The 14,242-nt window shown below is 39.3% G+C and overlaps 2 protein-coding genes across 2 annotated transcripts in view; both read right to left on the bottom strand.

Moving 5' to 3' along the window:
* Window positions 1-6,651, bottom strand: part of LOC141440501 (uncharacterized) — a 33,840-nt gene extending 27,189 nt beyond the window's left edge. The window contains 8 exon segments of the mRNA XM_074105027.1: window positions 20-217; window positions 622-740; window positions 1,201-1,347; window positions 2,179-2,290; window positions 2,764-2,868; window positions 3,307-3,532; window positions 4,339-4,501; window positions 6,516-6,651. Of these exon segments, the coding sequence (XP_073961128.1) occupies window positions 20-217; window positions 622-740; window positions 1,201-1,347; window positions 2,179-2,290; window positions 2,764-2,868; window positions 3,307-3,532; window positions 4,339-4,501; window positions 6,516-6,549 (1,104 nt within the window). The 5' untranslated portion in view covers window positions 6,550-6,651.
* Window positions 6,652-7,666: 1,015 nt separating this feature from the next.
* Window positions 7,667-14,242, bottom strand: part of LOC141440194 (apolipophorins-like) — a 33,404-nt gene continuing 26,828 nt past the window's right edge. Inside the window, exons 28-34 of the mRNA XM_074104656.1 lie at window positions 13,752-13,931; window positions 12,677-12,947; window positions 11,972-12,264; window positions 11,488-11,664; window positions 10,211-10,405; window positions 8,736-8,921; window positions 7,667-7,840 (exon numbers count right to left, since the gene is read on the bottom strand). Coding sequence (XP_073960757.1) covers window positions 7,667-7,840; window positions 8,736-8,921; window positions 10,211-10,405; window positions 11,488-11,664; window positions 11,972-12,264; window positions 12,677-12,947; window positions 13,752-13,931 — 1,476 coding nt within the window. The remainder of the gene's footprint in view (window positions 7,841-8,735; window positions 8,922-10,210; window positions 10,406-11,487; window positions 11,665-11,971; window positions 12,265-12,676; window positions 12,948-13,751; window positions 13,932-14,242) is intronic.

Below are 14,242 nucleotides of genomic sequence, written 5' to 3' on the forward strand. Positions count from 1 at the left end.
AATCAATGGATGGAATCACCTTGTGTTTAGACAGTCGCATGGACAGCTCCAGGTCCAGCCCGTTCCCGTAAACATTTTTGAGCACGAGCCCGTTCTCCTCGAACCCTTCCAGCGGCGTGTATAGCTTGTACACGTAAACGAAGTTGATAGGGGACCGGTAGTGCCAGATGCCCGTGAAGCCGAAGTCCATGGCGCCCCAGCCCACCCGGAAGTCCACCTGGAAGGGGAATAATATGTCAGCATCACCATAATCATCTCAGCCTATCCCATTGGTAGACACCGACTTTCTTTGAGGGCTTGCGCCATTGCCATGCGGGCGTAGAGTGTATTGGGAATTGCTTCGTAGGTTTGTGCGGGTTTCCTCACGATGTTTTCATTCACCGTAAAGCTTGCGGTATATTTTCAATGTGATTTTGAACACGATTCGGGACTCAGTTATCGATATAACGCACTATATGCGGAAATGAAGTGTGGCAAGGTAAAATATTCATTGCTCCTTTATATGGACGTCAGCAACCGAACACCTAAATCAATCAATAATACATTCATCATCATCATATCAGTCGTAGGACGTCCACTGTTGGGCATAGGCCTCCCCCAGGGGCTCCCATTGAAGCTTACCTCTTCCTTAGCTCTCTTGGCGGTGACCATGGCCCTGTTGAGGTATTGTATGGGCAGGGCCACGTGCCCGAATACGTTGAAGTCTTGCGTGGACATCAGCTTTAGAAGTATCTCGATACCTGTCCAGATAATACAATTATTGCATGGGGGTCCATATCAGCTCCCATACTTGTTGAAAGTCTAAATGTAATGTTTGTCAGAATTATCGTTTGTCATAACTCTTATGTCTCTGAATCCAATAATTGTTCAAAATTGTTACAACGACATTTATAAGACGACGAAAGTGACATTTAAGTAAAAGACAAGGAAAGTGACATGTGTAGAAAGAGCCCTTTGTGGCTTACTTACAGAATAAACCTTTTTATTTTGAATAACTCAAAAACTGGGTTGTTGCAATAAAATGAAATGAAAAAAGTTTATTTGGGACACAGAAAAAAAAAGAAAAAATAATTTGTTTGTTCCCGAAATGGTCCCGCCTCAGCAAGAAATGCGGACTCCTCGGCTGGAGCCAGCGCTGATCTTCCGGCGAGACCATGTAGCTGAGATCATAGTTCTACTTATATTGCGCCGTTGTCTTACCGGTGGTAGAGTTGGTGGTGACCACCATAGCGACGAGGTGCCGGTCGGCTTCCACGAACCCGAATCTGGCCGTCATGTGCACGGCCTCCGACACGGGACTCGTCACGTTCACCACTAGCATGCAGTTGGTGATACGGCGCATGTGACCTGAACACAAAGTGGAAAAGTTTTTTTAACACGTTGGCTGCAGGCCGTACTGAACAGTACATACAAAGAACAATGAGCAAAAAAGCTTCAATAGTTTATTTATTTATTTACATTGGGAAGCAAACAGCTTAAAATAAAACAAAAATATGTAGATTCCATTGTAGTTATTTTTGTTTTGAATCTTAGTGCTCAGATATTACCAGTAAAGGGCGGATGATGGATGCAATATGGTGACGAAATCATAAGATGGATAAGACATTTATTAAACTTCGATTAATATTTTTGTATAAAAATGTATAAAAATTTGAGTGATGGTGATAATGATCCTGATAATGGTGAAGTATCACTTTACGAATACGCCCCTTTTACATACGTAGTTGTAAAGAGGTAATTTTCCCTACCTAAGTGCATAGTGAACTATAAAAGAAATGCATTATAAATATGTAATATAGAAAAAAAATACGTTTATTTACTACAACAAAAGATTATTTTTCAATCATGTTCTTTTTTTTTAAACCAATTGTAGTCATATCCATATTACGTATATCGTTCGACATGATTTTGACGTGAATTGCACCCGTCATCTGCCCACTGATTACCAGACAATATAGTTAGGTACTAAAATAAACGAATAACTATCATTTTACTTCTTTTAAGGTGATTTTTATCTTCACTCCAAGATGTTGATTTTGTACAACAGTCAAAAATCAACAAGGAGATCGATACGGCCAAAGTTACAAAAATAAGTATCGACACGACCTTTATGTCAAGTCAATAAAGATGCGTGTACATGTTTTTGTCACTTTGGCCGTCGACTGTACCAAAACTTACCATTAACATAGATCTTGAGGACTTTTTCCTCCAAGTCCAAATACGTCACTCCGTTGATGTCTCTTTTGTGACCCAAAACGAATTTTGTCTTCAAGAAACCTTTTGTATAGCCCTGTAAGCAAAACATGTATTTAAATTGCAACGGTCACTGGTTTATACGTCAAAATCGATATATTATAGACCATGTTTCAGACTAGCGTTTGCGTGCTGCGCGTATAGTCGTTTTTGACATACGCGCTTACACCCGCGCTAGACTAAACCGAATGCTCGTGCACGCGCTCATTCCTGCGTAATCCGCGCTAAAACAAAACCGCGCCTGTACACGCGTACACACGATTCCAAAAACCAGCTTACACGCGCAAATAAAACGCTAATCTGAAACCGCCTTCAGTGAACTTTATGAACATTTTCAAGGGTCAATTTTCTTGACGTATTTTTCAAGATCCGAGATTTTTTTAAAGTAGCGACGAAATGTCGGTTTACATCGATGTGTCAATGTAATTTTCTCTGTGTACCTGTTTTTTGTTTCGCTTACTATTGTGGTGTACAATAAAGAGGCACTGTATTGTATTGTATTGTACATACTTGGAATGGAGTAATGAGTGTCACTCGGCCGGTGACGTTGTTCTCCTTCTGCCCTCGATCGAGCTGCCACGACGAATTTATCATCAGCAACCCATCCTCGTTGTACTGGAACAAGAAAGTTCAAACTAAATAAATCAGTATCTTGGGACAATGGATGGAATATTCTAGCATGTATTTTTGGGGTTGACTCGCCTAAAGGGCGAAACACACTGTCCTTGCTTTTGTTTACTTGTTTTTAGTTTTTTAAATTTTATGTGAGGTGCTTTATACGCAGAATTATCCAATGGTAGTTACACCGATTTGCATTATGCCGACGATTTAAAGACACGCTGTATACTTTAATACATATAATATAACATCTAAGAATCAGATACAAACATTCACATTCATTTACAATCGTCTGGCCCCAAGATTTGAATTCGGAACTAGCTAGTAAACTTATGTTTCTCTTTAATTTCACAGCACGGCAGTTTAACTTTATTCCCGTAACAATAAGATTCAAATTACGTCGATATTTTTTTATGATGGGCCTTAAGAGGTTACCTGAAAACTGAGCAGCGTGTCAGCACTTTTCTTCCACAGCACCCGATGCTTCGCGATAGCAGCCGCTTTCGGCAGCGTCGGTATCGTCGAGTTGACGACGGCATTGAGCTCTCCGTAGAACTCGTTGGTCTTGAACAGATAGTCTGCCAGTAGACTGAAGGCGAGATAGTCCTCTTGCCAGTTCATGCTGCCGTTTAGGGCTTGGAGGTTGTCGTGGTAACGCCACCTAGCGGAAACGAAACGTGACATGTAATAAATAAATAAATATCATAAGACAATTGAGACCAATTGACCTACTCCCAAACTAAGCAAAGCTCGTACCTATGGGTACTTAAGCAACGGATAAACAAACGTATATAGATAAATACATATTAAACACTTAAGACCCGAGAATAAACATTCTTATTGTTCAGACAAATATCTGACCCGGCCGGGGATCGAACCCGGAACCTCAGGCTTCATAGTCAGGTTCTCTAACTACTTAGCTATCCGGCCGTCGATAATTCAAGTGATTATGGGTACTGAACTTTTTAAAATAAACATGAGGCTGGATGGAAAGGCCATTATAGAACGGAGAACGGATGGCCGTTGGGGTCGAAGAGTTCTCGAATGGAGATCGCGGATCGGCAAGCGCGGCGTAGGATTTTCATCAATGAAATCTATAAAGCCGCGGGTTCACGGTGGATGCGGGCCGCTTCCAATCGAAGCAAATGGAGGTCTTTGGGGGATGCCTATGCCCAACAGTGGATGATCCATCTCGTCGGTGGACGTCCTACGCTGCGCTTGCCGTTCCACGGTCTCCATTCGTGAACTTTTCGGTCCCAACGGCCATCTGTTCTCCGTGCTATTGCCTGCCCATTTCCACTTCAACGAGCTAATTCGCTTGGCCATGTCAGTGACCCTTTGTTCTTTTACGTATCTCCTCACTTCTAATTCGATCCCGTAGAGAAGCTCCAAGCTTAGCTCTCTTCATAGCTCGCTGAGCAATTCTGAGCCTATTTATAAGGCCAATAGTGAAATGACTATACTTACATGAGATTAAAGCTGGTGTCACTCCACCCAGGGAAAGGCGTGTTCATGCTAGACAGTAGAGCGTACACAGTCTGCTCCTTAGCTTCCGAGTACATCTTGACGCGCCACAGTATGTTAGCCTCGTTGGACCACCCCATCCGCACGTGCCATTGGCAGAACCAGTCTGAGACAACAGTAAAGTTTTAATACAGTGTGTCCTGTAGGTACTACAGTCACCAGCACCAATATCTGACACAAAAAGCGTGCAGAAATATCTGATACTACTCTATTTCTAAGGCCGGAAGGACGTGTCAGATATTTTTGCACGCTCCGCTGTGACACAAATTAATGCTGGTGACTGTACCACAAATTTAAAGAGGAGATAGATGGGCAAGTCAGATGACATGTTCTTGCAGTTGTTTTTTATTTAAATTATGCTTCTCCTGATCTTTGCTCTTTATTCTAAATTTCTCGAAAACGGTGAGACATTTACTGAGTACATTTCTTGGTAGATGAGTTGCCCATCTATCTCTTTTTTAAGTTTGTCGTACGTACTGGGCATCCCGTATATTAAACATGGAGCAGGAAAATCAAGAGGAAATTGTATGTCGATGAGACACGCTGATCATAAAGTTCAACTGAGCATAGGTACGTCAATTTCGCCGTCAAACTTGAATTGGGGTAGCATTCGGTAGCCATGTATTCAAACGTGATTTTACATAGAGTTCATTTTACACTCAATATTTTGGAGACGTCTATAATCGTCAAAATTTTAAAATGCGCATTTATGTGGCGTGTATTGAGTAGGTAGCAGGAGTGGGGGATGGCGAGGCGGGAGTAGGCGCAAATTAGCAACTGCCTACCCTGAAATTGACTAAGGGGCTGTTTCACAATCCATTGATTAGTGTTAACTGACGGTTAAATATGATGCCGTCTCCGTCTATTCGAACAAAACAAATAGAGACGGCGTCACATTTAACCGTCAGTTAACACTAATCAATGGATGGTGAAACAGCCTCTAGAAGTCTCTCTACACATTACACCGTATCATACCATGACCGTAATAGCAACGTGTAACGTAATATATTTTTTGTATCAAAAAGTCTGGCCGTGGGGTGCCGGCGTATGAATGTTGTAGGCTCTCTCTTCCCGTGGGCGCCGTAGAAACCGACTGGGGGATAATACCAGAAGATGGGCAGCAGCGTCTTCTTGGCTACTCTGACTCGAGGCGAGTATTGGCAACCCCTTCCCTCCCCATAAACCTCATAAATGAAAGTCCAACCGAGGCAATTTGACACTCCGTCTGACCTTACCTTAAAGCATTTTTTGACACGAATTGACATTTTCTTTTGTTTTTTTATTACGTTGTTAATATATTCCGGAAGAAAAGACACCGTTTATATTTTATTTAGAAACAAACAGTTGTACACAATAATTTTGTATTTTAGCTAAAGCTAGGAAGCACTTATGAATGTCAAAAAAAAAAAAACTACCACCGGTTAACAACTCAATTAGTTTTATATAAATAGACCTATAGTTTCTATTGCTCTAATCTACTGTAAATTGCACCACCTGCTAAAATTATTCCTTACTTCTGACCACTGTAAAGGTTGCCTGGAAGAGATCGCTCTAAAGCGATAAGGTCGCCTATTGCTTACCTTAGAAAATCTCTATGTATATACCAGTGTTTTCTGTACTGCTTACTGTGTTGGTGTGCAATAAAGAGTTATTGTATTGTATTGTTCTCTAAAATAGTTATTTATGTAGCTGGTGCATAATGAGAGGCATTAAAGTACGAGTGTGGTTTTATGAAACGAGCCGAAGGCGAGTTTCATAATAAGATCACACGAGTGTTTTAATGCCTAATTATGTATAGCCGCATACATAACTTCATCTGCATGCAATCATAAGTTTTCTATAATATGTTCAGATATGGCCTGTATTTTGACTTTGACTTTGAATAATAATTATTATCTACATGCATGTCATAAGTTTTCTACAATATGTACAGATATGCATAAAAAAAAGTATTACCGATACTTTAATGTAAACATTAAGATGCACTGTACTTTAATGTGAACATTAAGATGCACCCGCAGATACCAGGTTTCTTAATAAAGGCCATTTGATAGTCGTTTCTGAACATATAATAGGGAAGTTATGATATGCATGTAGATAAAATATTAATTTAGAGTGACCTTTGAGCAAGAAGTCGAACTCCCCGTTGACCATCCGTCCGGGGTAATAGAGCGTGGCGTGTCCGGCGTGGTGCCAGGTCCCCTTGTTGTCGAGCTGCACGTCGACGCTGACCTTCTGCGAGGGGGTCCCGGTTGGCGTCCCAGTTGAACGCGGCGCTCAGACGCTTCTGCTGCGGCGTCGCCCAGCGCTGGTACGATATGTGGACGTCGCGGAGTCTGGGGGTAGAGCGTGATCATCATAATAACATCATCTCAGCCTATATCTATCACACAAACCATAGAATGAGGGTTTTCACAGAGGTGAAATATCGCTAGATGGCGTTCGTATCGTGAGACCGTTTGACGGTTTACGTTTGCTCGTGATTGGTTAAAAAATTAATGAGCCAATCGCGAGCAAACGTCAAACGTCAAATGGACCTCACGATACCCTCATTGGTGAAAACCCCCATTGCTTCGTAGGTTAGTGCAAGCTTCTTCACGATGTTTTCCTTCACCGTAATGCTCGTGGTAAATTTGAAAAATGCTTGAAGCCTCTGCTTGAGAGGCCATAGGCCACCACGGCTTACTTACTTGGTTTAAGCATATTATGGAAAAAGGGCGAAAAAGATATTAGACGTCTGAACAACCCTTAATAGGGAGTTCATCTAGTTTTTACCTAACTGCCCGAAGGAAGGCTGTTTTTAGAACGTATGTATGTATGTTCATTTATTTGGTACTCTCTGCAGCCTAAACAGCTGGACGGATTATAACAGATAACGTATCAGTAGATGTCATAACTGTCAGAGTATTTAAATATGGCGATCGCGAAAAAAAATGGCGTTCGGATTAAAAAAAATTGTTTGTAGTATATCATAATCTGGCATTTATAATAAAATAAATAAATAAATATCATGGGACACTTCACACCAATTGACCTAGTCCCAAACTAAGCAAAGCTTGTACTATGGATACTAGGCAACGGATAAACATACTTATATAGGTAAATGCATACTTAAATACATATTGAACATCGAAGACCCAAGAACAAACATTCGTATTATTCATACAAATATCTGCCCCGCCGGGAATCGAACTCGGAACCTCAAGCTTCCTAGTCAGGTTCTCTAACCACTTGGCCATTCGGTCGTCCAAATATTAGGTAGGGTTATAACTTACTGGTCAAAATGTATGTCCATGTTGAGGTTAGTGTTATTGGTGAGGTCAGCGTTGAGCGTGACGCTGTACGCCTTGTCATTCGCGTCCAGCTCGACGTAGGTCGTGAAGTTCTGTTCCGACAATAGGACGTAGCGCAGCAGCATCCTGTATTTGTCTTCGTTGTATTCACCCTGTAGATAACAATACAACCAATCAAATCAGTCCAATCCAAATACCTTTGCTAATTCACTGCGACCCTGATGATCGGCACAAAGTTGAACCATGAGTTCACGGTTGGCGTTCCGATCGAGCTCACCTTGAGAAAGAGCCACAGATTGGCTCGAAACATGAAGGAAATATTGCTCACAAGTTTATGAACTCGACTGTAATGTACTGCTGCGTGTACTAAACTGCAGCAGCCGCCGTAGCGTCTGCTCCGAGAGAAAGGGCTACGACTTAGCCTGAAACACGTCGTCGAAATAAACTCAACTCGTGTATCTCTGTTAATGATTACTCAGGCCCGGAATTTTACGTGCGGCTATTGACAGATTGTAGGGAGAGAGTACCGCTTTTTATCGATGTTATCGACAAATCGATAGTTTTTAAATTTATGTTTTTATGAAATAAAGCCTCAAACTTTCCGATGATACGTACCTTTTTTCAGCGGTCAATGATGTAAAAAGTTTGAAATATCGGAAAGTTTAATCCATTTAAATTGCTATAATTACGAATTATACCTTTATATTTCATAACTTGAGAAAACATCCCTCTGAGATCATTTAACGTTAGGTAGCTTGTTTGCCTACGCTTTGATAAAATAAAAGATAAAATGTTAATTTTGTATTCCGAAAGTTCTTACCATAGCCAATATAAAGTATTTTATAATAATATTCTAAGCAAAAATATATTTAAAATTATGTATTAAAGTTACAACATAAATTTAAAAAAAATATCGATTTATCGGGAACATCGATAAAAAGCGGTGCTCTCTCCCCAATCTATCAATAGCGGCACGCAAAATTCCAGGCCCTAATGATTACACAAACATTGCAAGTATAAAAAGCTTTTAATCAAGAAACAACTAACCTGTCCTATAAACGTGAGCTGCCGGTTGTCCTGCGTGAACCGGGCGTCGAGCGCGATGTCCTTGAAGTGGTTGCTATTGAGGATGACCTTGAGACGGTGCGACATCATGTTGGTCTTGGACTGGTCCTGGTACAGGGCATCCACGTTGAAGTCCACGCCCGTGAACCAGATGCCCGCTGCATTCACCTACAGATGCGATATCTTTACTAATATTATAAACTGGCCCTTGCCCGCGGCTTCGCCCCCGTCCCAGTTTATTTTTATTTAGTTAACACAAACCTTGTACTGACAATAAAGAACACAACAAAAAAAAATATTGAATTTATGCGTATGTACAGTCGAAGAATTTAAATATTATAATAATATTAATGTATCAAACAATTTAAATTTAATAAACAATTTAGAATGTAAGAAAATTGCAGTGCCCTAACAGGGTACAATGTACCTACTCGCATGTTTACTTTAAGGTCTACAATAATTGTACAAATGAACATGATCGCAATAAATTAATATGAATATGAATAAAACTCAAATATGTATATACAATATGTAATAAATTATGTACAGTCAAAGGCAAAGATATTGACACGGCCAAAGATACAAAAATATGTATACACGACTTTATGCACCTAACATTAAGGCCGTGTATACATATTTTTGCAACTTTGGCCGTGTCAATATCTTTGCCCTTGACTGTACCTATTCGTAATCAATTTGAACATATAAAAATATGACATTAGTAACACAAAGGGTCTACCCTGGGACGTGATTTAATTTCCTTGACTGTACATTCATTTCAGCGATCCATTTTTTCGCATTTCCTTCACAACTTAGATCACTATCTAACTTGGAAAAATTACTTTCAGATTTTTGTATTTATTGTTCACGATTTTACCAACTTTATATATTTCTAACCTTAATAAATCAAGTAATACCATACATTGACTCTTTTTAGTGCACCACAATATATTAAGCAGTACATAAAACACAGTTACGTGAAACATTTTGAACGTAAACAACAGGCGTCCTTATTACTTTAGAGCGATCTTTTCCAGGCAACCTTTACAATAGAAAGAAGTAAGGAATAGATTTTTGCGAGTGATGCAACTTTAGATAAGAGCAATAATAAAATACATAAAAGTAAACAAGAAATGTCAAGGACCTCAGTTCGATTCACAGTTCCATCTACACTTTTATACCTTTCCTGTATTTTTGTTTAATTAAGTAATTAATTCATTTATTTATTTGCGTAAAGGGGCTGTTTCACCATCCATTGATTAGTGTTAACTGGCGGTTAGGTGTGATGCCGTCTCTATTTGTTTTGTTCGAATTGACGGTGATGGCATCACATTTAACAGTCGGTTAACACTAATCAGTGGACGGTGAAACAGCCCCTAAATGTGGTTAACAAAAGATCTTAAATACGTATGTGTATTCGGTTTGGTTTAGACAAAATGAAGTAGCCAGCAACTAACCTGGAACTCGTTAGGCATCTTCTCGTGCACTTTAGCCTTGATAGTGCAGTCGTGTAGCGTCGGCAGCGACATGTTAAGCTGCGCGTCCACGAACAGCTGCGTCCCCGGAGGATAGTACAACGCCCCGGACACCAGTATGTCCTTGGACTTTGGGTTCACATTGAGCAACGCTACTACCGAGTATTTCGGACCAATCTGGGGAAAAAAGACGAGTTAGATCTTCGTTTATACCTAGTTATGTATACTCAGCGGCACAAAATTTCGCCCACTCTACATACGAAATTACCTATTTTTGCATTCATTTGAGGGCCAGATTACTACACCTAGGACCTAATAAGTGATAAGTCCCGGGTGTTGTAATAGTTACGAGTCAAAATCACGATAATTTAAAACCTTAGATCTTCGTTATTGGTTTTTTATCATTTCCACGACAGTTTTGATTTTATTTGAGACTAAAAACAGAATACCAATGCGGATTGAAAATATGTAATATAAATACATATACTATTAATAATATGTATCACGACGAACATATAATAGTTACATGTATATACGAAAACATATACGAAAGACAATGAAAGCGTCAGAAGTAATGTGATTAAAATGAAACTTGGCACAAAAATACTTTCATTTCTTTCATCCCAACTGTCGACATAAGTTATTCTGCCACATATCTTAACCTCTTCTATAAGTTGAATGATAAGTCGAAACGGCAGTGCTTTGAGTTGATCACGAACAGAGCATTCAGTAATTGCATTGTCTGTACATGCGTCGAAATATCGGGAACTCATTAAAGGCAATCACGGTTTAAAATCTCGTAACAAATAAGTATGTGTGTGTAGCTTGTTTTCTTTTTTTCTTTCTTTTTTTTTTTGATATTCTTTTAAATAAAAAGATACATTTTATTATTATTACTATTGTAAATCTGCTCGAGACAATATTTTACTTATAGTATTTTAATCGAGTCCAGATCGACATTTTTACATTACATTAGACGTTGAGTTATTCAGCAGGGCTACTACGAAACTCGAAACTAGAAGTTCGTGTCGTGCAATCCCTCTGACACTTATACTATTTAATACGAGAGCGAGAGGGACGGTACGATACGAACTTCGAGTTTCGTAGTAGCCCTGCAGGTTTATTTCATTAACTGTGAGTGTGTGTGTTATGGTAGGTTCATGTCCAAATAGTTTACTTTTAGAATTCTTCCGTCTTCACTTATAGATAATGTTACATTTCGCTGCCAATTTCTGAAACAAATACTAGGGTTCAGTTACCTCTTCGAACTGGAACTCCATCCGCACCGGCCTCGGTTTGCTGATGGTGAGATGCGTGGCTAACTTCATACCGACAATTTTTTCGATACGAGTGAACCCGAAAGTCAACGAAGGGTTCTGGTTCTGTTCCCGGGATGCCGATACGTTGAAACTAACGTCCAGGTGCGATTGCGTTTTCTACAAAAAAAAAACTTTCTTACCATTTGCTTAGATAATGGATAAAAAATCTGCAAGATAGTTAACATATGTTCTGGCATTTGGAACGAGGCGTGGTTAATAATTTACACAAGAAAAATGACTAATTGAAAAAAATGGCATTCATCTTGTTGGTGGACGTCTTACGCTGCGCTACCCTGCGCTACGCTGCTATATCTATCGGTAAAATTCATATATAACTAACAGGTTACCCGTAACTATTTCAGATTTAGATGCGCACCGCATTCAAATAACAGACATACCAAAAACTACATTTTAAATAACTTACCACATTCCGTAACACGGAGTAGAAATTATACACTGGATACGCCGTAAATTCCATCGCGAGTTCACCGTACAAATCATGCCTGTATCCCAAAGGTCTTTCACTGTACACGCCTTCCAACTTGATCGTCTGTTTAGGGTTCTTATAGAATTGGTAGTCCAAATTGAGTTGGAGTCCGTGTGTAGGACCGTTTATAGTATAATACCCGACCATGTGGCTGGCCAGTTGTTTGGTTTGGAAGTCGGCGGTAATGTCGGCCTGTGTGACGCCGCCTTTACTTTTGACCTTGAAGATGCCTAGAATATAAGGGTTCTAGTGAACAATTTTACAAATTAAATGCAAGAAATTGTAAATATTTTCCACTTAAAATAACGTAAGACTACATTATAATTTACAGATTACACTTATTGTGTATTTTGTATTTAATTTTGCTCCTAATTTACCTACTATAGGCAAAATTCCATTCGGGCTTAATTTTTTGGTTTTAAACATTATTTCAGTACAATTACACTTTGTAAAAAATACTTTGGTCAGTATTGACTTTGTATAAAATTAAAAATAGTCAATTTATGTAGACGATTTTCTATTCGTACTTTTAACAGTAAATCGACAGTTAGTGTGAAATTGGAGTTTTCATATCTCGTAAAAAAATGTTGACATATTTTGTAAGGACTCCTAAACAATAAAGACTTAAAGGAAGATACTTACCCGACAATTCGGCAATCCTTTCATCATTGACCACCCAATAAGCATGCGGCAGCCACACATACCCAAACTTTATATCTTGTTTCTTCAAAGACATGACGGTATCAAAATGTTTTATCCCGTCTATGTCCAGGCTGGCTTCCAAAGACTTGTCGTCTTCTGTGTTCCGGATGACACCTTTAGCTTGCAGTGTGTTCTCAGCTGATTGGAAGGAAAGACTGGCTGTGCTCGACGTGTTAGACAAGTTAAGGACAGCGTCGAACATCCTTTTCTCCTGTGTAATCAAGGCTTTATAATTGGCTATATCTAATTACGTTTACAGTAGATTAATCATCATCATTAAGAATGCACTTAAGAGTTTTAAAAACCAAAAAGTTTTTAAGTGCACCGATGGGATTCAAACCCGCATCTCTTGGCAACCCACCCGAAACTGATATAATTTTATACGCGAGTGTAAATTTGGAAAAATATTGTATTTTGTCTAAAAAAGTATTTTTATATCAAACATGTTTCATCTAAATGCCAATGATTGTGATGCGGTCAAGTTAGTGCAGTTTGAATAATGTTGATATTATTATTATTATGATAATATATATTAATTTTTATCATGTAGGGCGAAATCAACTCCTGTTTCATTGAAAACTTTAATTGTGCGTGATGAAAAGTGCTTCAGGATTGTTATAAAACCAACTTAACCTAACCTATAGGGTTCTACAGAATATTCCTGAGATATATCCGGAATAGTTTACAGTTTCAGAAATAAAATCGTTCGTACATATGAAACAGTTCGGAAATAAGTCATTTGGGAAATATATTTTCGGCATAAAATTAGAGAAACTGATAGTTGATGATTTTTGCAGGTATAACTGTTGAACCCACTGAATTGTGAACCACTGTGGACTGGAACCTTTTCACAGAAAATGTCATAGTAACATTAACAGGACATGGCATCGTTAGACAGGAGAATTAAATTTGAAACTTACTGTGAGATCGTTCTACGGTGGATCAAGAATGAAATGCTTCAACGATACAAATGGTACAGATATTTTTGGAGAAATGTCAGGATTTCAAGTATTACCTTACTGTCAGGCGTGTTGAACGTAAAGCTGAGGAGGCTGTTGGTTTCGTTCTTGTCGTATTTGTACTGGAAGGAGTAAGTGTTGGCCGAGGGGTCGGCTTTCTCCAGCGATAGGATGTACTTGGCCGGCCCGCTCATTATGAAGTACGGTGCGTTCTTGAGGTTCGTCATGTTTGGGAACTGGAAGAGGATTTTTTGTTAATACTTATTCGAAACGCTAGATTCGAAATTCGAAAATCATCAGCCGGAAGACGTCTACTGTTGAACGAAAGGGTTCTCTGTTTTTTCGGCGACATATTATTCCCAAACGTTTCATTTGCCAGTGTCAAACGTGTCAGTTTAACTTCAACATAAGTTTGTAAGGGCGTGTACACGAAAAATTGGTTCGGTATTTCATTGTAGGAATTATCCGGGAAGGAAAATAGCTTCACCCAACCTAAACAACTTAGAAAAATTGAAAAACCCCGACATTGAAGACGTAGGAAGACCCT

This window comes from Choristoneura fumiferana, chromosome 22, assembly GCF_025370935.1.
Source record: "Choristoneura fumiferana chromosome 22, NRCan_CFum_1, whole genome shotgun sequence".
Lineage (NCBI taxonomy): Eukaryota > Metazoa > Arthropoda > Insecta > Lepidoptera > Tortricidae > Choristoneura > Choristoneura fumiferana.